This window comes from Mycetomoellerius zeteki, unplaced genomic scaffold (assembly GCF_001594055.1).
Source record: "Mycetomoellerius zeteki isolate Tzet28-1 unplaced genomic scaffold, Tzet1.0 scaffold62, whole genome shotgun sequence".
Lineage (NCBI taxonomy): Eukaryota > Metazoa > Arthropoda > Insecta > Hymenoptera > Formicidae > Mycetomoellerius > Mycetomoellerius zeteki.
The window spans coordinates 3,102,441-3,129,044 of NW_017257632.1; the positions used below are offsets into that span (position 1 = coordinate 3,102,441).

General features: G+C 36.8%; 1 protein-coding gene across 1 annotated transcript; it reads right to left on the minus strand.

Moving 5' to 3' along the window:
* Positions 1–244: 244 nt before the first annotated feature.
* On the minus strand, positions 245–24,181 carry LOC108728570 (uncharacterized). The gene is given in 21 exon segments (XM_018457185.1): positions 245–1,401; positions 1,652–2,705; positions 2,797–3,115; positions 3,286–3,340; positions 3,342–3,392; positions 3,739–4,647; positions 4,969–5,199; positions 5,284–5,708; positions 5,802–6,962; positions 7,238–7,381; positions 7,460–7,590; positions 7,714–7,834; positions 7,908–8,371; positions 8,481–8,613; positions 8,695–8,816; positions 8,967–15,817; positions 16,186–16,256; positions 17,380–17,446; positions 18,357–18,546; positions 23,558–23,560; positions 23,977–24,181. Coding segments are annotated over 19 exon segments (13,047 nt in total). The 5' UTR covers positions 18,524–18,546; positions 23,558–23,560; positions 23,977–24,181; the 3' UTR covers positions 245–830.
* Between the last annotated feature and the right edge of the window lie 2,423 nt (positions 24,182–26,604).

Here is a 26,604-nt window from a genome sequence, read left to right on the forward strand (position 1 = left end):
TGTGGTTACTGGAGATTACAGTGTAATGTAATAATTAAATTCTAATGTTTAAATTATGTCTGTATACCTCTCTGAATGTAATGCGATTTCATTGCTAAAATAATACGGTATACTTTGACAAAATTGTCCAACTTTATCTTAGTTTCATAAAAATAAGGCATAATAAAATATTTACATAGTATAAAAAGAATATGATGTGTAAATGGAGAAATGTTTTTACCTTTTTTTTTTATATTAACTATCCTGTCATTCTGAATGAATATGATGCAATATTGAGTGAGATGTACATTAGCTAACGTAATTGTGATTTTATGAAAGGTATTAAAATAGTTTTATTTAACTATTCAGCAATTTACGATGTAAACCTGTAATCGTAAGTTTAACAATAATTCAAGAGCTCAACAGACAACCTTTTCATACATAAAAGTCACATCAAACACATACTCGAGACGAGACATTTTAAACTAAAATATCCTACGATTACATTATACTAGTCGTTCTGACGTTTTTTCTAAATGTACATCTGTGATCATATCTCCATTTTCAATATGTACAGGTTATATTTTGTGAAATGAAAAATCACAGGAGCAAAAAAATACACATAATAGCTATTTCGGTGCTTAAAAACATACTTGTATCTTTTCACTTTTTATCATCGCAAATAAGTTTTATCACGTACAGAAATAAAACCTGGGGTTTTTGTTGCAATTCTACTTACCCATTAGTTTTTACAGCAATCCACACTCAATTATTGTTCATGCAAAAATCTTGAATCCCGATATGACACTAAAATTATATCTATGTATATCATACGAGTAATTATTATGACATTAATTCAAATTCGAGAAAATTGCGGTATATTTAGGATTTTTCTTAATGTCTTTCAATATTATTTTTGGCTTGATATTAATAAGTGTTGCAAGAGTAAGACAGTTTACCCGCATACTGTGGCCCCCGACCACCATGTATGTATTCAACTCAGTTAGATTAACTGAACTGCTTGGTATTCCATAATGCGATAACTGTTTGCTATGTATTTCTTCTGCCTCCCGGTATTCCGTGTCTGTGCTGTGATCCTCCGGTAGCGGTTTAAAAAAATTCGGGGGATACCTCGGATTCGTGGACTTGCGTGCGACAGCTTTGAATACACGTGGGCCCGGTCTCGCGCATGAGATAGCCGATTTAGTAGTAGATTTCCTCGCGACAGCCTGACGACCATTTCCTTTCGATGTCGAAGCGTCCAAATTATGGCTCTGATCATTCTCGTTCTTCATGTCACCAGGTTCGGTCTGCTTGACATGTTTTGTGATTAAGTTCTCTAAGACCGACTCAAAACTTGAGATATTTTTCGAGTTCGTCGCGTACTTTTCAGTACTGTATGCGGACAACCGTACTGATGTGCTAAAATATATAGATTTTGCATGTGTTTAATTAAGTGTTCCTTGCAGAAGCAACAGTATATAGCATATACATATATAGAAATGTAAAGCAGAGTAAGGTGTAAGCAACAACGAATCGGTTAATCACAATAGAGAAAGTTATTTATCATGTTATCTATTGCGATTGGCAAATTTACTTACTGCTTACGTTTTATTACTTTGTTTTTTTTTATGTATTTCTAGTTTGTCTACGAACTTGTCCAAGTACTTACTCTGCCTGACTTTGTTCCTTCTGTTGCTGTTGCTGCTCTTTCCATTTTTGTGGTAAATGCGAGTGGAACATGTTATGATGCCTTATCCTATCGTTGTTGGTTTCGCAAAGTTCTTGGCACCATTGACAAACCCATCCATGCTTTTGAATGACAGGCGACAGATTCTCTGTCTGCTTTGCTTGGTTGCGTTCAATAACGTCCTTCTTCGTGGGACTTCTAGACAATCTCGACACAAGTATCTCTTTAAATTTAAATGGAAACTTTGCAGCGAAAGGAGTTTCCGAACTCTTTAAGTCCTTGTGCATGAGATTCCAGTGCTGTTTGATGGATGGCAGCGAGACGCTGCGAAGATTACAATAAGCACAGCCATAGATTACAGCTGATGACGAATCGCGTTCTTCATTCTTTGATGTATCGACATCTTGTTTTTGACGCGTCGATGACTTGGTTTTTATTTCGTTGGAGAAAGATTCGGCCGCTGACAATCGTTCCGTGTATTTCAGTGGTACCGAAGGATGATTTGATTCCCAATGCTCCACCATTTCTGCTTTGTACGAACAGCTGTAGGTGCAATACAAACACTTGAGATTGTGTTGATGAGAGTGTGTTCTCATGTGACTCCTCAGGCCAGTGTAATTTACTGCTGTAAAGTTGCACACCTCACACTTCTCTAAACGATTACCAACGGAAACGTTTGCGGCTGTAGAGGCGGCGGTGGTGCTAACATTGTTCTCTGTATGCAATTTCCGTTTTTTTGTCTTCTGTGGATAGAGACCATACTCCTTCTCCCAGAATTCGTTGCTTAGCTTTGCGTTTCCCCATGCATCCGGATTGTGTATAATCCTTTCCGGATCGTGCGGATGTTTCGCACGGATGTGCTGACGCATCATCGTCTCCGAGTTGGTGCTACGGTCGCAGTAGGGACACAGAAAGCCGAGCCGTTTCAAATGTGAATACTGTACGTGTAGTTTGAATCCGCGTTGGCCGGTGAACGACACCTGGCAATGCTTGCAGACAATTGGCTTTTCCAGATCGTCATCAGTCTTCTCGCGAACTGCGCATAAAATCATGCATTTTATCTTATGGATTATTATTTATCTTATAAACGAAACTGAGGTAATTCTAAATGTAATCTGTATATTTACGTTTATCATTTTCGGATTTATCTTCGTTACTCTTATCCTCGCACACTTCATCCTCCTTCATATCGATTACAAGATCCTCGTTGTCTCGACTATCCTCGTCATCAGAGTCTATGCTGCTTCTATTAGCATCTTCAAGAACGTCGTTTTGCAGATTGGATATCGTAGATGCAAGATTCACGGACTTCTTGTCGGCTGAGATCTTCATGGAACTAACATCTGAACTTGAAGAGCTTGCATTAACGGGTAGATTTTTATAGATAACATTCATGTGATTCCACGCCTTGATCATGTCCGTTTGCTTTTTCAATAAAGTCATCACCTGTAAATCATACATAACGTTTATTTATAATGTAAGAATAAAACAAGATTTAATAAAATATTATATTTATATTCAATTTATATTTTATTTTACTATCGTTAATTAATAATATTACTAAAAATTATTTATTAAATAATAAAGAATATAATGAAGTTTTAATAAGTATATACCCAATCCTCAATCGCATTATCCGGCGAAAGTGGCTCCCCCCCCCCCTCTCCCATGAAATATTGCTTTACGATTTACCGATACATATCCACAAGCCTTGCAATGAAATCTAAACAGATACATTAAAAAAATCTCGCTTAGTAATAGAATTTGCAAGAAGCAAAACTAATTTCTGAAAGTGCCTACGTTCCAGTGAAATAACAATTCAATAACTGAACAGTTCGTTAGCAAATTCGAATAAAAATTGTAGCAGTTTGGCATCTGACTGTTACATGTATACGACTATTACATGTATATTTGTATTCTGCCAATAAAAATGGTTAATATAACACGATAAAACATCCAGAATGCAATCTGAAGGCAAATTAGCAACAGATCCTGCTCGATTTCAGACTGCGTTACAGATCCTTATGGCACGTTTGGCTTTCTAAATTTCAATATAACATGTTACTTACCTAGCATAGTTCAACTCCCTATAAAGGTGATCTCTCATATCGTGTTTGTATTTCGTCTTGAATTGATTACACAGCGTACAAACATACATATTGGCGTCGGGTTTGCCGTAAGGTCCAAATCTTCCCACATCGGAATCATTACCGTCGATCAGTTCCATCGAGTCTTTAGCCGATTTGTTGCCAGTGACTTTGCTTTGTGCACTTTCTTTCATAATATGTCTTTCGCCTTCCCCGGATGCTTTATCGCATGAAAGTGACCGTTTTGATTTCTCCTTAGACAGTTTATTATTTTCATCGAGAGATGTCGATTTCCCGGTCATTTTAATTTTAGCTGGCTTCGTCACGATTTCTGCGTCGCTCTTACGTTTGCCTAAAGATAGTTTTGAAATTGCAGGTGATGTCTCATTCGTCGCGGGTGTTTCAGTTTCCTCCTCCAAGAGGATTCCGCGAATATGTCGAACTCGCGGCATGTTTCTACTCCAAAGTGGTGTCGTATCAAAGGGTTCGTCCTGCCCGCCTTGCTCAACGGCTTCTATATTCCGTTTATTGACACCTTTTATCCTCTGGTACATCATGGTGTAATCGGCATTAGAATCGTATGTGTGCTTGCTGTTTATATGTTGCTCGAGAAGTATCTTTCCGCTCGTTTTAAATGAGCACAGGGTGCACTTGTATTGGGAGGTCTCACCGTGAACTGTGTCAGCATGAGTGGTTACATCAGCTTTGTAAACACATTTAAAATCGCAAAGATTACATTTCCAATGATTGCCGTCCGGGTCGGGTACCTCCTCCTCGGTCTCTTCCGGGACTGGTTGCTGAACATTCTCCGTATTCTCTATTTCCCTTATTACTTTCACAAAAGGTCTCTTCTCCGGATGCTTGTCAGTAAGATGCCGTTCCACAATGTGCCTGGATGTCATGTTAATACTATCAGAGAGCATAGAAAGTGCACTTACGCCAACAAGAAAATCTTAAAACATCTGACAAGTAACATATACTTTTCTTTTTCATGTATTAATTTTTTTATCAGAATAGCAATCTATTTATCTTGATTATTGACAATGATTAATTAATAATCAAGTCTACTAATCGTACTTGTCACATGTTTTAAAATTATATAAGTGTGTATGTGTATAAAATTAGAATTTTCATAAAACTATCAAAAAAATATATAAATGATACAATCAAATTATATATACAATCAAAATTATCATACAAATATGTACAAACCTATGATAATGATGATGATTGCAATGGGAGCATTTATAGAGTCTTGTATCATGCATTTTTAAATGAATGCCCATTTTGTCGATCACTATATTTTGGTTCTCTTGACCCGACGGTGGAGGACAATGTGGACAACGAAAATATGGTTCTTCTGAATGTAGAGCCTTTAAGTGATACCTTAACATTGCCTCGTCCACCGTTAAGTAATTGCATTCGGCTACGCCACATACATACCTATGCCAGAAAAGATATATAACTGTTAGAACACAATATTTCTCTAATATTTTATCTGTTGCAATTTTAATTAATATGACACACCTTTTGTGTTCCGGTACAAACTTTGGTATACTATCGTCCGCCTCGTTTTCCTTAACAGATTCTTTCAATTTTGCGCCCATACGACCATTTTGGTGTGAGCTGCTGGCTAGATTCACCATCTTATCGAACATCTTCTCCTTCTTATCTAAACAAGGAACAGGATTGACCGGACCGCTCACGGGTACAGTCTCATCTTTCGCGTGTAATTGCAAATGCCGGATAATGTTTGTCCGAACTTTAGTTGTGTAAGGACATACAGCACACTGGACTTCCCGATTGTAAATCGCTTGACGTGGTAATCGCTCTATTTCGTCGGGACTAAACGATAATTTTTCGTTATCCAAATTCTTTTCATGTTCCTGTTCCGTTCCAGACTTGTTAGCACGTTTACGTTTCTTGGTTCTTCGATCGGTGGCTTCATAAGGCTGTATAAATTACATATGTAGAGACATTACACACAACAGTCTTTAAAAAAGAAGATATACTTATACACATTTTTATATTAAAAATAGACTTACAACTGCTTGCACGATAAAGAGGCCATCGACCGCTGGGTTTGCTGGATCGGCAGGCACTATCTTCGTGTGGAAAAATTTGTGTTTTGACTTCATATGAGCCGTAGCTTGGTATGGAACCGAATATCTTAGCTTACATAGACTGCATCCAAAACGCTTTAATCCGTGAGTTTTTATATGTTCTAGAAACAAGCAAATTTTGACGACACGTTTTTTACAATGCGGACAAAATAAATTTTGTCTACAGTCTCCTAAATTGCACGTCTTCATATGCACTTTCAATAAAGCTAGGCTTTGCGCCGTGAAACTGCATTCATGCAGATAACCGCATTTATATAACTCATGTCCGATACGGCCAGTATCCTTGATGTCATCCAAAGTCAAAGGCTTATCTGGTTGAGCAGTCGCATTAGCAGGTGCATGTGCTGGCGCCTTTTTGGACGTGCATTTCGTTTCGGTAGTATCACTGGATGCAACCTGCTCTTTATTCTCAGCCTTTGTCTCGGAAAACACCAGTTTTGCCTTTTTCTTTATCTCATCCTCAGTCTTACACTGCGCGACTTTCTCTTCGCTTTCCAAAATCTCGATATCACTATCTTCAGTTTTATTCGCGGATTTAGAAAACACATCACCGGAATTGGATGTAAAATTCTTTAAAAGATCCGCGTTATCGAGAAGATTGGTATTTACGAATTCGTCGCTGAAATTAAAGTCATCTGAGACTTTTAACGGATCGACTGCGCCGGAATTATTCACGGACATATTCAATTTCGGTTCTTGAAGAATCTGATTTATAGCATAGTCGCTTAATTTTCCCATCTCTGATTGAAACGGCTCATTTTCCAAAGATTGTTTTTCAACACTATTATTTGTATTTTTGTTAATATTGATGAGAGATGTATCTACAGACTGTTTTGTTGAGATATTGGAAACATTGACGTTAACCTCTGTGTCCTTTAGATCATTGACTGCTCTAATCAAAATGTCTCCCTTCAAATTTTTTGGTTGATTAGATTGAGTTTCATTTAAAATTATTCCAACATTTAACGGAACTGATGTATTCTTTTTAGAATTGTCAGCGCTCAAATTAACATTTCCTTCATCTATTTTATCGTCGAAAGTTCGTAAAATGAGTTGATGTATAACTTCCATCTGGCGCGATGGCTGAAATTAAACGCAATTATATAATATATCAAACAAATTACTTATTAAATACTTATATTATTTCATATAGAGTGTGCCAAAAGAAAAGAGATTTAAAAAATTGTTCAAAATATTTAAATTGAACATTAAATATGTATTTAGAAACACATATATATCCTAATGACCATTAATAATAAACAAGAATTGATTCAAGATCTAAGTAGTATGATAATTTTATGTTTTGATTAAGACACAGTCTCTCTCTGTTTTAATCAAATTAATTCTAATAACAATACCATTGGAGGAAGTGAACGTTCTAGAACTTGAGGCAATCGATCATAATGAAAGGTGCTTAAATGCTGATGTATTTCGTTTAAGGTCTCGGAACCATAAAAGCAATATAAGCATTGGTATTTGCAAAATCCGTGCAACTTGTAATGCTGTAAGTATTACAATAAAAAATATTTATAATTATTTTCGTTTTCGTAAATATATACGTATAGATGTAGAGTACGTACAGATATCAAAAGTTCTATCGTGGTATGAGTAGTGTTGCACACATGACATCTGTACATAAGATGAGAAGATGAATGTTTTGTCCTTAAATGCGTCATAAACGCTTCAGGTATATAAAAGATTTTGTCACAATCTGAAAATAATTAACACCAGAAATTATGCTATGAAAGTAATTAATACTAGTAATTGTGTAATATCCAATATACACTATATTAGAACATTTATAACATGTTACAATATTATTACAATTACATACCATCTTGTTTGCATATAAAAGGTAGCACATAAGCGTTACGATTAATGTGTTCCTTTTTCTGTTTCAATTTCTGCTTTTTGTCCAATAAATAATAAAACATGGTATTGGGATGACACATAATCTTAATGAAAAAAATTAGCAGGTATTATCACTTCTTTTAATAATATAGATACACAGTAATTAAAAATCGTTACCTGATGTTGCCGTACATAGGACGGTACAATGGCTCGATAAAAGCAGTAACCGCATTGATACCGGCAATGAAGGTGTTTAGTAATCAAGTGACTTTTCATTTCGTTCCAGTCGTTTGTAGATATGTAACAATAGGCGCACTTGTTATAATTATCTGTGCTGTTCTGTTCGCTAGCCTCCTCGTAATGTTTAGTATAGTGTCGAGAAAACTCCAGGGGGAAGTTGGTCGTGAAAGAGCAATTTTGGCCCATGCACTTGTAAAAGTGAGCTAGCTTTGGCTCTGTCAGCATCGTCGCATATACTTCCATAGATTTCAACTTGATCGCGAAGGACGCGGGCGACGTGTCTTTAGAGTTGTTTAATACAGGCATACGTATTACCTTGATTTTCCTTGACCTGTAATTCAAAGTTGATGGGCTAGTCGATGAACTTGTCAATGGAGTGGTCACCGATTGCACCTTCGGAGCTACAAAAAATTCAATGTTAAACTTGTGCTTTGAGTAAAAAAATTGATGTTAAATATATATGCCAGTGAATTTCATTGAGAGTATTGGTAAATTCTCGACAGGGCATACTTTGCACATTCATATTGGCTAGCGCTTGCGGTGAGATCTTTTTCAGTATTAAAGGTTGGTTAGACTTCCTTAAAACAGATATTTCTTTGCTTTTCATAGGAGATATCTCCACCACTTTCCCAGTGTCATTTACCTAGAAACAATAAAAAACGTGATAATGAGATAATAGACCAAGTTAAATGTCAGTAATGAAAACACTAATACATTTACATACAGTAACATTTTCATTGGGATCGGATTCTGCAAGGCTCCTCACATTTTCGATCTTCAAAAACGAACATTCTTCCTCTGTATCCGTTTTTAATCCATCTATTGCGCTATCTGATTGAGCTCCATCTATGAATTTTAGTCATTAATATATAAACAGACACACATCTCCATTGAATACGTTCAATAATCAGTTAATTAGTAGTAAATTAATTAGTCTTGCATTTAACGTATTCAATTACTTGAAACGTTATGGCAGTAGCTGTTCAGATCACTAACCTGTATTGAATTCTTGCGAATCTTCTTGATTATCCAAAAACTGCATCGGCATAGACAACATATCGCCGCTTAGTCGTCTGAATCTGAGAAAATTCTTGGGCGAACTGGCATTCTTGCTTGATGTCGGCATATTCTTCTCCGAACACTTGACATTTTGTTTTACAAGCAAACGTTTGACACTGGCGATCGGCACGACGTCCGGTGGTTTTGGGATCAACGACAGGGGCTCAATCTTGATCTCTGTCTTAATATCAATCATTGGTTCGGGCGGCACCGGCTCCAACGGTTTGACGTTCTGAAGTTGCGCGGCCAGTCTCTGTATCGTCGTCAACATCGGACCCCGCGATGAAGATGCGTTCATGCTCGAGGTCTCCTTCAGGATCATATTGACGTCAGTCTGCTCGGAATCCGATTGCTCGCTGCTAGAGTCCGATTCGAAAATTGGTGCCGAATGCTCGTTGTCGCTATTTTCGCCATCGCTCTCGTTGTCTTTGGACGGGTCCATGATCGCAAGAGGATCTCGGATTTTTACTTCCACTTTACCATCCGCGTCGTTTGTCACCTTTGATTTTTCGGTAGCCAATTGTTCCTCCATAAAAGAAAGGGGATCGTCTTGACTGAGGATGTCCTCCTTGATGATGAGGTCCTCGGTTTTCAAAGGTTCTGCGGATGAATTCACAAAAGGCAATGAAGGGTTTTCCTTTGTTTCCGGAATGTTCGCTGACACGTTACATTCAGGAACTGGACTAACAACCGCGTCTGTGCGCATTTTATCCTGCAGTTTGTCTATTATGGACAAACCCGGTTTAGAATGGTTCTTTAACAAAATACCGATATTATTGGCGATCTCTTGCATCGTCTTCTGTCGTTCCCGCTGTATTTCCATTTCCTTGTTTTCCAATTCAGGTGGGCAAACAAATACGCTTAGATTACCGGTGCTTACAGACCCCTCCGGTTCCCCTTGAGACAGTCTCGGAGTTTCCTCGATTTTTTCCTCCTTGACTTGGATATTCTCATTCGTTTTTTGTTCAGGTGGAATACATTCACTGATATTATCATTGTTGCTCTCGGATTCTATTATCCTTGCAATATCCATAAATATATCTTTACATTCCATAGCTTCAAATTCAAGAATTTGCGGCTTTGTTTCTATGGCGAAAGATTCCTCAGCGTTAACGGACGTCGACTCGTGCGATTGCTCAGTGTTATTCGCAACGTGTTCCGCTGATACAGTTATCGCCGACATATTAATCTTCAAGATCTCGGTATCCATCTGCTCTCGGTGCCAAAACTCAACGTGAGCCTCTATATTTTGTCGCTTCAGTTGTACATAATTACAACTGCAACACAAGTAGCCATAGATGCCGCCTTCTCTAGGTACGACATCTTCGGACGCAGATTCGTTGAACGTTTTATTCTTGCGACATACCTTGTAGTAGTGCGTCTTCATGGACGCTTTGGCCACCGCCTGGTAAGAACAATTGTTGCAGTGGAATCTGTATTCACCCGTGTGTGTAGTACAGTGCTCGTAAAATGCCTCGAGTGCTACGTCCGCTGCGCCTTCCGTAACAAAACAGCAGAATCTGCAGCGAAACTTGCATATCTGACTCGTATCCATTGTGGTCGCATCACGCTCGGCGTCCATAATCGCAGTCTTAGCGTCCGTCGACTTGAGACGCGAGATAAGCACTTCCATTCCGGGATGATTGGTCTTGTAATGATGGACGATGTTTTTGCCCGTGAAGAAGCATAACAAGCATTTATATTTGTCTTGACCGACCCACGCATAATCTATCAGATGCTTAATATCTATTCTGCGATAGAGCTCCGTCATCAATTCATCGTAAACAATCTTTGGCGATTCCTTGAAAAACTTGTTTCCAGTAGCGGCATTTGCCGTGGCAAGATCAGCACTACTTGAACTTACTTCCTCTTTTATGTCCATTTTTATGAATGATTTACTTTCTTCGATAGAAAGAAACGAGTCATTAAGTGTTTCTTTATGTGTATCCGAAGGCTCCGATAAAGTAGTAAAGTTATTTGAGTCTTTAAAATCTACATCAAAGCTATCCATATTTACAAGCGGTTTAATCTCCTTATCTTCTACAGAATCTACATTCGCATGATCGATAACATGGTTGTCGTCAAGAACCTTTTCAGGAGTTTCCTCTGTTACAGGATCCTCATCTTTTAAGAGCGATTGATTAGTTTCTACAGTATCCGCCGAAATATTCGGTTCGGTATTTATCTCAACATTTGTTTGAGCAGTTTTGGAGGTAGCTGCCGAAGCAGTCTTCTTTTTTCTCTTTTTAGTTGTCAATCTGCCCATCTTCCAAACGGATTTCTTTTTCTTTTTTCTTACAAAAGACTTTTTCACGGTCGGCTCGATAGCTATCGGATCATTCACGTCCTCCTCGAGGTCCGCCTCGTTACCTTTGTCGACCGATGTATTCTTCTCCGCTATCGGCACCAATCCTATCAGAATGTTACTCAACAGTTCCTCTCTAGCAGTCGTTCTAGCTGCACCACCACTTCTCATTTTCTTCCGGGCAGTCGTGTTACTCGACATAGAAATGTCTGATATCACGCTCTCCTCATCCGTGAATGATGAACCGTCTTCACTTTTGTCGTCGGTGAGCGCAGACGACTTCTTTGATTTAAAGTTCCGTTTACCTGTGTTGTTGGTGTTTTTCCGTCGCCTCGAAATAATCACCGTATCCATCGAGTCCTGATCAGATTGCTTTTCCGGTCGAAGAGAGATGTCCACCGCCGCGGCTAATTCGGACACGTCTATGCCAAAACTCTCGTCAGACGAGCTGTCGAACATTATCTTGGACGAATCTATCTTCGTAAGATCCGCCTTCTCCACAACCACTCGTGGTTCCTTAATAATGTCTTTACGTAGAACGCGTTTAGATCTGCGAATTGCATCATTGCTTTCTTCACTGCCAGCCACTTCTTGATTCGGAGAGGTGTTGTCAATGGTGTTTAGAAACTTCTCTGTTCGCAAAGCTAATGGTTGATCCTCTTCACTGTCGGAACTTTGAATAGATTTCTTTGAGTGTAAACAGCGAGTCATCCGTTTGGCGTCCTTGCTTTTAGCTTTTGATTTCGATTCTTCGACGTTACGAGATCTTAAACTCTTCCTCTTGACATTATTCGCTGCCGACTCGTTCGTTTCAGTATTGGATTCAGCAATTTTCTTCTCAGCAATACTCGATGTCTCCTCTTTCTTAGAGTTCGATAATCGGCACATTCGATGACCTGTCGCCGTTACTACACCCTCGCTAATAAACATTTCCCTGATATCCTCTTGTAACATCTCTAGAGAATTTCTTCTCTTCGTTTTTGCCTTTGGTTTATCAATTGAAACTTCCTCAGCTTGGTTTGTAATATCGGAAACGACAGATTGCGTTGTCGAATCCTTATCTTGATTCAAACATTCTATATTACTTTCTGTATTATCTTGATTCAGACATTCTGTACTACTTTCTGTACTATCCTTTGATTTCTCTAGAGTGCTTTGATCGACCTGGTTATCCTGATTATCTTTAGTTTGTTTCTTCTTTTTATCACTATCTTTTAATCTACTATTCATTTGTTTTTCGCTTTCTGGCTGAATATCGGTATTTTCATTATCGTTTTCTAATCGATCATTTTTATCACTTTTCTTTTCCAATTGCTCATCCTTATTTTTACTATCTATTTTATTATCTACTTGAATGCACTCCTTGTCACAACTTTCTGATAAATCGTCATTTTTCTTCGCAGTAATATCTTTAGTTAGTTTTTTGCTCAAATTACTATTGGATGCTGTTACCTCGAAATTTTCTTCCGAATTTTTAGGATCCGTGGAAATTGCAGAAGCCAGCTCTCTCGCATCATTGGTGTCAATGTTGGTACTTAAGATACTGAGCCTCTCCGCAAGACATTCATCATCCGAGCTGTCTGACATTATCACTCGCCTCTTTTTCTTGATTTGACTCTTTTCCGTTTCAACTGTTTCATCCTTGTCCGAACTACTTTCGGATTCGGACTCGATGATCTTTTTAATCTTTTTGAAGTTTTTCGCCTTTAGTACTTCCCCGAACTTCCGTAACAATTTCGCGTGTTCGACTAGTTTTTTGCCCTCACCGGATTGAAACGACTCCTTGATTAGGGCTTCAATCCATTCCTTCGTCACCGTTTCCTTAGGTTTCGATCCGTCCATTTCTGACTCCTTCGTTTTACCCTTTTTCGCGATATTACTGGATTTGGAATTGTTTGTCGCCGAGTCTGCTTCGCCAATTCTCGTCTCGTTTTTGTCAGACTTTTTGAGAGATGACGAAAGACTCTTTTTCTCCTTTGTAACATTATTTTGTTGGACTGAATTCTCCGTTGCACGACCATCGCTACTGCTACTCACTTCGGTACTCTCAACGTCTTTGCTCTTATTTTTGGAATGCAATTTATTGCTCTTCTTTTGCTCTTTGTTTTTATTGCTCTTTGCACGTGACAATTTAGATGAAATGCTTTCAACTTCCTTCGTCTCGTTAATAATACGGTTTAACTGTGATGGTTCTGATCGCTTGATTTTAGGAATTTTGAACTTTTGCAGGCCAGTATTTTGACTGGCCTTTGTATCAATCACACCGTAAAGACTTTCAAGCGGTGACTGCATTCTGTCTTTTGGAAGTTTGTCCTTTTCCTTTTCAGGCGATTTCTGAGATTTTTGTTTCTCCTTTGTTGCTGGCGTTGTTGTCTTTGTGTTTGTCGTTATTAGCCGTTTTCTAGGATCCCTTTCATTAAAAACGCTGTCTTTGGTTTTGGTTAACGTGTTCACAACATGTTTATCTTTGGCAAGACGCGGATCCCTTGCGGAAACACCGGTTTCTTTGACCTGATCTCTGGCACCTGTCGTGTTGTGTTCCGTACGAACTCGTGGATCTCGAATCGGGAAACGATTCAAATTCTCTCGATCAGAGTGGCCATCCCACGACCAATCAGATCGGCGCCCATCACGATTAAAACTAGGCCTCACTTCTATTCTATTTCTCTCGTAGTATCTGCTCTGATTTATATTATTCCTATCTCTATCACGCGTTGTCGTACCCCAAGGGCAAGGCGTGTTGGGTCGTGGATGTGAAGTCCCTGTGGTACTCTCCACAACTTGAATTCCGCAAGGAATCACATTTTCATAAGAAGAATTAGCAGAACTTTCCCATGTCGGTCTTATATGCGGATATTCTGTCGGTCTGCCGACAGGGAAGGCTGGATCGTAAGATCCTTGATTTATTTGAAAGCCTCTGTATTGTGACGAAAATCCGGGAGGCATCAAAGGAGGTATATCTTCCCGAACATTTTCTGGTCTTACCACATGACTCATATCCGGTCGCACCGTAGGATTGATCAACGATCTAGGACCAGCGGGTAGAGTCGGCGGGAATTGATTTTGCATAAATTGCGGTTCCATCGGACGTTGAAAAGAATGTTGAGTGGGTTGCAGAGGTGGATTGGTCATTCCGCCATAAGAGGAAGGTGTCCACTGATTGTTACCGAATTGATCACTAGTAGTTGTGGGAGAGCCCCAATGTATCTGATTCGCGTGCATATTGTAATAGTCATTATTATCTATCACAAATTCGTTCTCTGGTCTAGACAGATTCGCATCTTTCCGCCCTTCCAATGGTACGCTGGAACGTCTCTGATACAATGAAACGTTTCTCTCATCTGATTTGCTTCCGGTGTTATGAATAACTGATATCTGAGATGGGGTTTCTTCAGAAATAGTAATTAATTTATCTTTCGCGCTCTCATGAGAATGAATGTCACGTTGACGAGGATGTCTTTCGTAGTTATCCGCATAACGTGGTTCTTGAAATTTAGAAAATGGTGCTTGTGGTACCGATCGGTGAGAATCATTTGATTGACGAGGTGGCCCGATTGATGAAGTTGCTTTCACAGATGAAACTCCTGCTGTATTTGGCAAACTTTTTCTAGAGGTAAGCTTCTCTTTCTCCGATACTAAATTCTTTGATATTTGGTCCATCTTCTTTTGTTTAGCATTTTCATTGGTTTTATTGCTCTTATCGCCATCGCTTTCGTCATTCAACAATTCCGCCAGATCTTCCATAGACAATAGAGGCTCATGAGACAAAGGCGGCGGCGGCGAGAACAGAAGCGGTATCGACGGTGGTGGTTTCAACGTGCTGTCCTTGGATCTGGGTGACGTGGGCTTAGGTTTCGCAAATAATATTTCAGGGTCAGGAGAATTAAGTCTCACTTCAGGAACGTTCACGGGTGATTCCGATCTAGAGCAACTGGCAATTATGTCTAAAGTGAGTTTATTTTTCTCTAAAACTGAAGACAATCGTCTGGAACCACCAAGAGAGGGCACCGGGACAGTCGGTATGTCTTGCGGATCTAACGCATAATTTCTACTGTCGCTGACTTTTTGTGGCAGACTATTACTGATTAACTTCGCAGCGGTTGTTACATCGTGACTGGTAGTAACTGGTAGTAAAGATTGCCGATTTCCTTTATTTCCTGAATTATGCCTTTCCGATTCTTCTAACATATCCCATTCATTGAACGTGACTTCGTCCGGATTGGAATCTGATGGCGACGAGATGGTTATAGTTTTTGGATCCGTAAGCGTAATAACTGGTATTACTTTAGGACGTTGTTGTTCTTGTTGTCTTCGATTTCTGTTACACTCCGTAGGAATTTCTATAGGCAAAATTTGACAATCAGGACTGGAAGATCTTACGGTATCTGGACTCTCTGGCGTTTGCTCGATTCCTTCTTTATCATTCTCCACGTTTGTCGATTCCACTTCGTTGCACTGATTTGACTTCGTTTTCTTCGATGAACTAAAAATCACAAACTCACTTTTTTATTTATTGATTTCAATATTTATTACATATTTAAGAATCATTGCTTGTCAATATGTGATGTTACCACTTTAGTTCTGTTCATGATCGTGTTTCAAGACTGTAAAAGATTTCGAAATCTTTACAAAATTACATATATAAGTATAAATTCATACTAAGAGATATTTAAGCACCAAGATCCGCTTTTTGACTGAATGTAGGATTTCTCTTATTAGATTTAAAAATCATTATTTATGAATTAGTTGCAAACAAAAACGATGATATTATATTATTTAACTTTAACGTATATTGCAATTATTTGCACTTTCTTCCAATTTTTTTAAAATACCGGTGGACATAACACTTACGTCGAAGGTTGCGACGTGACGTCTTCGTTTTGCTTAAATGACAATTGTAAACCGGATCCATTTCCCTGAAACTCAAGTTGAATTAGAATAATTAAAATATCAAACATCAAACATGCACTACGAAAGCCTGAAAATACAGTACGAGAAAGCAACGAAAATAATATACAAGATATAAAGAATCAAGGATTAAATAAGCGATTATTATAGTGTAGAACCAAAAGAAAAAGAAAAACGTGTGTATATCACATATATATGTGCAGTGCTTTTTAAAATGCAATTGAAAAAATGCAAAATCTGCACCGAATTCAGTCAAATAACAAGAACGTATACTTTCAAAATTGTATCATTTGAAACACAAATATGCAACACAATCCTGGATTCGTCATGATATCAACTACATAGATTGACAAGAATATCATAAAATCCCGAAATAAACATTCAATTTATACTATAAAATAAAAGTTGAAGTATAGAAATATTATATCGAATTCATGTACAGTATTTCACTATTCCACATTATCAGAAGCGACATGTACAAAATACAATTCAGAACAATTTAAATAGTCATTTTCTTTAAACGCGCTTGCGGTTGTGCAAGACATATAATGTTATATTTATTATATAGAGGAAGATCGGCACAAAATTATGAGTTTTCACTTTTTTAATCATCTAAACATATGAACTTTTTATCAATATTTATTAATATTTATAAAGTGCAATAGTTAGTTTCCAAAAAATGAAGAGGTATCTTTTTAGGAGATCTATGTCAGTATCGACGACTTTCGTCTAATATATTATTTTATATAAAATAGTGTGACAGAATATAATTTTAGTTTTTGATAAATATATTTCAACTTTTTTTGACAAAAATAAAATTGAATTCGTTCAAAAAAAAATTTTAAGCCAACGCCCTATTATAACTGTTTTATGCAAAACATACAGTAACACATGTACAAAAAATATGTAGAATATAACTACAATATAGACAAAACAACAAAAACAAAATATGTAAACAGAGTGTCCTAAGTTCACTTTTCTAAAAACTCAAGACATAAGCATACGTACATTTAGCAAAAATTTATTTTTGTTTTAAAACTTTTAAGACACTCTGTAGTTTAACGATCTTATTCGACAAACATTAACAGAAATCAATTTTTATGTGTATCGAAATAATAGATTTGTCAGTATATGTACCTTTTCTACTTTGTTGTACAGTTTCTGTAATACATCCTCGCATCGCTGCAGCGTCTCGATTTTCAATCTATTTCGTCAATAATATTATAATTAATAATCGAATAGCTATAGCAACATATTTTTAATATATTACTTTTTACCAGTTAATTCGTACGCTCAGGTATATATATATAATTTAACAAGTGAACTAACTGACTCCTTCCAATTTTCATAAGCTTTGGATATGTTAGTGTGGACAAAAATAAAAGATACGTTTTTTTTATACGTGCTGAGTCATATGTTAAGAGGGTAAAAACTTTCTTTGAAAAAAATGCTTCTTTTTAAAAAAAAGGTTTTTTTTTAGAGTAAATCATGACAAATAGAAAAAATGTTTTAAATAAAAGTCGAATGGTTTCAAGAATACTTTATACTTAAAAAAATATTTTCAATTTTTTTAATAAAATAAGATACGTTTTTTTTAATATGCATTGCAGTCGTTAAAAAGGTGAAAATCTTCCTTGAAAAAAATTAGTTTTTTCTTTCAGATTAAATATTATCGAAACTGTAAGAGAAAGAAAAAAAATGCTTTAAATAAAAATTGAATGGTTTCAAGAGACTACTGTATAATAATTATAAAAAATTTATTTAAATAAAAAAAATTATTTAATTTAATAAAGTTATCTTATTTAAACAAATCTTTATGATCATTATAAAGTATTTTTAAAATCAAACTTCTATTTAAAACATTTTTTTCTATCTCACATATAGTTTCAATAAACTATGTGAGATAATCGATATTTATACTCTAAGAGAAAAAAACTAATTTTTTTCAAGATTTTCACTTCCTTAACGTGCAACTTAGCACGTTAAGGATAAAAAAACACATCTCTTATTTTTGTTTATATTTTAACACATCCAAAGCTTATTCAAATCGGAGGAAGTCAGTTGATTCTATGTTCCTTTGTAAATAATCTAATATGAATTTCCACTCAACATACTTTCGTTTGCTGTCTGACAAAATTCCGTGCAGACCCTGCATTTTTTGCAATTGCATTTCCCTTGTTGAACTGTCCTTGTCTTTAACATTGTGCAGCCTCTCGATCATCGCTTCCAGGAATGGAATGTACTTTTGCATCTCTGCGAACTTTTTGTCGTATTCGTCCATCTTGTTCCTTGTTTTCGGTAAACCTGTGTTCAGATAAAGAAATACGTTGCTCTTTTATAACAGCACACAATTATCGTTGTATTTTTTTATTCGTCTGTATATTCGTTAGACGGAATCAATCGAATAATCGTTTTCTCGAAACTCCTCTTTTCATTTCTATTCGCAAGAAATATCTATTCGGAATCGAATTTTAAATATTTCGAATATGTGTGCGGTATATCTGCGCGCAAGAGCCAATAGGGAAAGTTAAGCCTTATATCCACGATATTAGAAATCGGTCCGAGATATGGATTGGATTAAGAATTGACAGATCGCATTGGTCATGTGACCAAATTGTTCAAACATGATTTGTCAATTCTTTCTTTGTTCGAAATCTCGGACCGATTTCTAGTATCGTGGACACAAGACTTTAGGGCCTTTTCTCGGCCAAAAGAAAAAGTTCCGAGATGTACAAGTTATGTCATATTAAAAATCTACTTAAGCAGAGTCGAGTGATATATTGCTTATCTTGGGAAAATATCGGGAACATGGCAGAAATCGTTATCAGAGACAATAAAATTAAAAATTGTTAAATAAGATATTCCGCGAATTAAACAATAAAAACTATATTATTTAAAAAAAAACTGTATTTATTTTGTATATCGGATTCTTTGTCGTTCATCAATCGCTTGAAAATTCTCCTCTAAACTATAACACGTTAACGCTGGGATGTACCACCGGTGGTACATGCACGACTGTCAAATTACGGCCTCGTCATGAACGTGTTAAGCAACAAAATATTTGTTACTTAATTTCCGAGATATCTTCATACCTCAATTAACAATTTTTTATTAATAAATATGACATTTTTCATCGCGATGTCTCTCATATTTCCGATGTTTCCTCAATATAAGCGATATCACTCTATCTAAGTAACTCTTTAATGTAAAATATAATTTGTACATCTCAAAACTTTTTCATTTTGATCGAGAAAACAGCCCTAACTTAATATCCTTCTTTCTTAAAGGTCGCTGAAAAACAAACACGTCGCATTTATTTCAATACAATTATTTCAATATTCCACTTGCACGCACCGGTTCTCGTAAATGCGCAAGATAAATTAATTTTTTCGATCGTCAGGTGGAATCTTACGCCTAATAATAATTTTTGTGAATTTTATACATTTCGTGAATGCACTTACGTCGATATAATTGTTATTGTAATAGCGCGTGAAATTTGAACTATCGCCGCTTGCGCGCGCGCGCGCGGACGAGAGTGCGACATGGTTGAATGATTTCGCTATTAATTATTTATCTTCATTCGTCGGATGATAAAGAAGTACATATGTTCTTTCATTAACAAAGCTTTAAAAAAGCATTTAAAACATTTTTATCGGCAATCTCATAATCTTTTGCGAAGAGTCTTGAGTAGCTTCGTTTTCAAAAAGAGTTCAGTAAATGCTTTGAATGCCGTTTGCTTTATGCCAATTCCTCGGTAAGCCGACAGATATTTCAGATTGCGATTTACGCATTTAAACACAAACCTCTTACTTTCCGCCGATTAATGCCATTGCGTTAATCCGTCTACTTATCATAGAACGGTGCAGCGTAATACTCATCGAACGTCGTTTATGAGCGCTAGATGCGCCATAATTTGCTCACAATCATCATCGAAATGGCAAAGGGCACAGTTCATAACTCTGTTTCCATTTTCAGAAAGGAGGTTTGGATCTTTCGTTGAATCGGTGTATCGGTTTAATCAGAAGTGCGATTGACGAATATCATATATCGTAGAAATGCATCACTGTTAATATAGATCACAACTCCGAATTGTGCGAGACCATTGTAGCATCATTCACGCTGCCGCGCGTTCGTTAGATGAATATAAATATATATATTGCGTGGCGATCAGGCCATGCATTCAATTTCTTTCTTTTTCTCTGTCTCTTCTCCACGTTTCACTTTCGTAGGAGCGAAAACGGAGCGAAAACCGCACGACAAACGCGCAAATATCACTCCTTGTCCAATGCGAGCGTCCGTTTCACTCAAATTTTTGTAAAACTTCTCCGACGTTCGCACAGAGTTGAAATGCCGGGAACGTCCTTCGGCAAGCGTTCAATCTTCGTCAAAGGGACTGAATGACGATGCCCCGCACTTCAACCGCGTACACCTTACTGACGATCGATTATTTTCCAACGATTCTGCACGCGTTGTCACCACCGTTGTTCGCATTACATACAGGGTGAACTATAACGCACTACACTGAATACTCTTATAAAATAAAATGATTTGGTCAAATTCAACTCTGTAGCACTGCTTTATAAAAATATTCTCAATTTGTGAGACTGGCAACTCCAGGTTTTTATTAGAGTAACTATCGTGTATTTATCGTGCAATTTAAATCAAGGAATCGCAATCGATTTTATGACAAGCACGAATCTGTCATTTGTTATATGATTATATGTTCCAAAAAATTATCACATGGTTTTGAAAAAAACGTTATCATGTGTAGACGTGTAAACAACACTTTACACGTTTATTACACGATACATGCAGAACACCATGTATATCAATATACGCAGTCGCATTAAACGTACGCACGTAAGTTTATATCCCTAGTTTTCGCTGTAATAAACGTAAAAACTTTTCCACTAAAGCTATAGCTAATCATGGTGATGCTACAGGTGTAATAGATGGATATTGATCCATCAACCCTTTTCACGCACAATACTGGAGCGTCTGTTTGTCACATAAAAGCAATATTTTCGGTGTTTTAAAAACAGCTTTCCCTTAGATAACTATTACATTATTAATTTATAAAATTAAAATCATTTTTTAGATATATTTGTAGATTACCGTATAATTTTCTTAGATGTATTTATGAATTTAAGGCATTACCGTAAGTCTATAAATACATCTAAGAAAATTGTTTTAATTTTACAAATGAATTGTAACCACTTAAATACATATTATAGCAAATGATATATGTGTTAGAATATAATGTAATTCGAAAAGACTATCGTTTAATTCGAATAATATGTATGGTTCAATTCGAAATTGATTTGCGAATATCGCTTAAGAAGAAAAATTATAAATATTTTGTGCAAGCGTGGCGTATCGTTAAATAAATCGCTGTTTAAGCAACAGTAGAAAAAACATTATTGCTTTACCAAGCAATATTTATGCATGATATACCAAATGCATAATCATGAGAACAAATAATAAATTATAAAGTATTATATGCGCAAGAATACATGCATACGTACATTCACACATCCCGCGCGCGCGCGCGCGCATGCATATACCTCTAAATATGTTCATTCAGACTGTTAAAAATTTGCTTAAAAATACACACAATTAAAATTATTTTTTTTGTTAAAACAAAATCGTTTGTAATAATATTCTATACATGTTTGGATTTAAGTTTCGCAAAGTTTAAATTTCAACCTTTTATTCAAAACGCTTAAATAGGCTTTTATATCAAACGCTTAGATGTACTTTTATATAAAACGCTTAGAAAGAGTTCTTGCATCATGAGTGAATAAATAGCAATATTGCGGCAATATACTATATATCTTCCTTTATAAACGTGTATTCAAACACAGATCACATTAATTTGTGCCGACGAGGTATTATGCATGAGTGGGCCTGCATAATATATACCAGAAATATCAAAGTTAAATTTGCATTAAAAGTAAGTGTCATTGCATAAAATGTTGCTATTTGATTCTTTCAACGTATGTGTTGCTAGGATCGCTCTATTAGTAATTATTATAAAGTAACACATTTCAGAAATTCCTATGAATTATATATGAATTTCCATTTTTCTTTTAATTTTGAACAAATCTTCAATATGAAATTTAATTTCACACATCTTGTATGCCAAGATAATAAATCTTGAAAGTCAAAAGTCATAAAATGACATCGTATTGCACTCCCATTATTTATAAAATTCGTGTATCTACCATGTAGTTAGAAAAATACAGTTTCCACTATTTTGCACAGTCTTCTGTAATAAACGCACACGCGTATAATTTTTGTTTTAAATTCACATCACAACACGTAAATTTATTAATATAAGATGAACACATTAATAATATATTATCACATTATATTATCACAGACTTAAAATAAATACACATTAATAATACTGAAAAGCCAAATTTAAAATTAATTTGTCTTCTAATGCCTAATATATTTCAGAGTTTTATCATACCTCAACAATCTTCCAAAAACTATTCAATATGCGCTAAAGGACTATTTACATATGGACCTGCAGGCCTATTCTGTAACTCTTAACGCAAGTTATTTTTACATAATAGAATTTGTATTAAGAGTTACAGAATAGGCTTTTTAGCTGAATTTCCTATGCAGTTAGTCTTTCCCTTTTTTTTCCTCCAAAGTGAAGAGAAAAAGGAAGAAAGAAATGAATTGTGCAAAAAAATTTAACTAAAAAGAATAGGTCTTATATTTCCAGGCGTAGTCACTCTAGTAAGAGTCGGGATATAAAAAGTTTCAGTCTTACCGGAAACGGTTAATAATTCTTATTCTTATTTAATAAATAACATCTGTCCTCGGAAAAATAAGAAGGGAGTCAATGGGCGAGTTCAAGACGACAAAACGGCTAGGCATGTTTGCCGAACGATTAAATATGATTGCTTGGATCTATAAGTAACAACCAATTATATTCATGTGCTCGATAAGCAGGCTAACCGCTTTGTCAACTTGAACGCGCCCAATGCGGCCAAAATTAGACTGGCGATAATTATTTTAAAATAATTAACTCAGACCGAAGCGAAAAAACGTCCGCCCCGGCGTCACTATCTTGAAAAACTGCATCTATAAAAATTGCTCTCACCTATTCATTTACATTCACTAACACATTAACAAACTGAAACATGACGGCACCAATCACGAAGAGGACCGTGTCTCGACTCTAGTGAGTGATTCCATCCAGGCGAAACAAAGGCCGGGATCCGTAGTCCGTTCTTAATCTCAAGCAATGTCTTAAGATGCTAATACGGCTCTCTGATTGGTTCATGCACTAACTTAAAACCATCTCGAATCTTGAGCAACATCTATGGATTTCGTCCAAAGAATAAGACGCCATGTTCGATTTTGACGAAAATCTCTGCAGTCGACGAAGATCGAAATAAAATCGTGATATTTCTATTTAGACTGAAAATATCAAAGCAAGATGCCAGTGGTCGAAAATCAGTCATTGGAAGCCAAAAATGTTTAAAGTTGAGATAAGTAGATTTGGATTGTAGCCCAAATCGTGCGAGTTTTAATTTTGATAACCTCTAGAAACCCCTTTCTCAAAACAGTCTGAACGAAAATGTGATGTTCACCCCGTTAGAAATAGAGCACGTAGGATAAATCCATATGAATCAAATACAGGTCATGTGTTCACATATTCTATTAAGACTGTATTCAGATATTACTAATAGACGAACGGAATATTCACATACGTACCATATCACATCCTGAAGAGCCTATCAAAATTAATCGACGTCCACAATCAGTCGTAGGCACTTTATCCGGAATATTTTCTATCAAATTATTCTCGTTGCATATTACTATGCACCTTAATGCACACAGTTTTGAAGGAATGGAGAGACAGAAGCCAAATGCAAGCCTTCTTTATGGTTTGACGCTACCAGTAGGTGGCGTAGGTTTCTCTCATGGGGGCGCCACTTGATTGAAAAATTCAGGCTTTCCGAGCAACCGAAAGTCCTCGTGAATAGGCAGTTGCCATTTTTATCGCGTGACTGTCCAAAAATTCAAGTTATAGGTATGTCGTTAGATCAAAACTCTAAAATATTCTAAGTGAATATTAACAAAGCATCACGATGCCTAAGAATTGTCAACGTTATGACAAAGGCTTTGGATCCTTCGCTACGAGAGATGGCAAGATCAAAAAGCTATTCTGAAGAATCTGGAAATTCGACAAGCTCAAAAATATTCCGAAGAATATAACAGCAAGATGCAAAATCAATTTTAATATTAATCTAAAGTTTAATCAAATATTAGTAGTTTTATATTTAATTAACATATGTATAGCTAATATATGTTGTCAACACACACAATTTCTATCAAATCATGCTATTGCAATAATTATTTAAAATAACGGCAAAATTATATGTAGAGAAAATTTGGAAATGTCCACAAATTAATTTTTTCCGTACTATGACGCTCGTTTCTTCAACGCTACAGAAAATAATAAGCTTTTTGAAAATCTCTAAATTTTCTCATACCTTCCAAAAACATAATATTTGTTGTAAATAATTTATGTCCATACAAATAATTATAGTCGATGACACGTCACTCGCTACGTTACGTAAACCATGTCAATGGCGAATTAATAAAATTTGTATATATATAAATTGCGAAGAAAGACTTTCTCTCTGTCCCTCGCTTTTTTCGTGTTATACAAAATTCTTCGATGATGCACAATAAACCACAATAGAGCACAAGCAAAAGACCATATTGTCTCTCCTACGAGAATGTTACAGAACTGTAAGAGTCTCGCGTTGAAACTACGAGCTACGAGTCAAAGTCACGCCGCATAATGGCGACTGCATTTCAGATTTGCTGCTAGGCAAACGAACAGTAGGATCGAAAATTATTTCGGAATGCACAGTGTTGCACGAGGATCTCGATATTACAAATCATGTGACAAAAATGTGAATCAAATTAATGGAAATCTATTTCATATGAAAAAACATTGATTGCATCTGATTGCAATCTCGAGGAATAGCAACAAAACGGATTATAACAATCGGCATAATCGCCTGTCTAAATTATTAGCAATACAAATCGAAGAAAAAACGAGATGGTATGTAAACGAAGGAAAATAGAAACGAACTTACAGTCACTACATCCGAGAAAAGAAAGAAACACCTAAAAAAAAAGAGGCGATTTTATTTTTTGCGCACCTGATATATCATCACCCTTGAAGACTGATAGCCGACAATGCGTCGATTATCTCCTGCCTCTCGATACGATCCTGCGTCCGGAGCGTTCCAGCCCTCTGTCTTTCTTTCTCTTTCTTTCTCTCCCCTCTCTCGCAACGAAGTTTCATCGACGCGGCTCCCTCCCCGCTGCCGTACCAACATACACAAAAGCTGCACCACGCACAATATTGGCAGTTACGTCGGTACTGGGGTCTACTAGGCGAGACATTTCCTTCTTTCGTGGTTTCTTGCAGCGCTCTCTATAGCCGTTTGCAACGCCGGTACGGAGAACTAGAGCACCGACGAACTACGAAGACGAGCAACGAGTTTCGGCGTAACTTGTGCCAACCTGCCAACGCCCAGACACTCCGTCGTGGCATCGGCTCGTTGGAACAGTTGTAACCGTTGCAACAGCGGTGCTCGAAGCTCCAGTATTATAGAAGGCGAAAGCGAGTCTAGCCGCTGAACCAACAGTAACCGTTGCCACAGCAGAATTGTCCACTTTACAATTTGTGTATTTGTGTATCGTGATTTACCCCAAAAAAAAGGAAAAGACAACCTTTCCTATATAGCATTCTCGCTCCGTTTACCCACCTGACTGATCTATACAGATCTATTTTTATTAAGCAGAAAGCCATACATCACGCGTACTTTTGCGTATTTTCGCAAGGAAAGGCACGTGCCTCTGCCAGCGAGCCCTTGTCTCCTCGTTGATAAAAACGAGGCGATGCTTCTTTTCCTTTCTATTTCAGATATCTGCGATTTTCACGTATAAAAATTCCCCAGCGGATTTTACCCCTAGGGGTAAAATCGAACAAAGCTCAAGCATGCGACACAAATTCCTATCGATTTGCATCGCGAGGTTAATGCGACGATTCTTGCGCACATCTGCCGAGGTTTCATTGACATTTCGCCTGGAATGTCTCGCTTCTCTCGCTTTTCTCTATCTGGGCCGCTCGCTTCAGAAAATTGCCGTTGCTCATGTTTCATATGTCAACGAGAACCAGACACCGCATATACACACATACATACACATTCAAACGCTAATAAACGTACGATTATTCTTCGCGATCCGATGACGGAAAAAAAAAGTGGAAAATATATTATTCTATAATGCTCTTCTAGCAGGCCTGATGATCGATCTTAG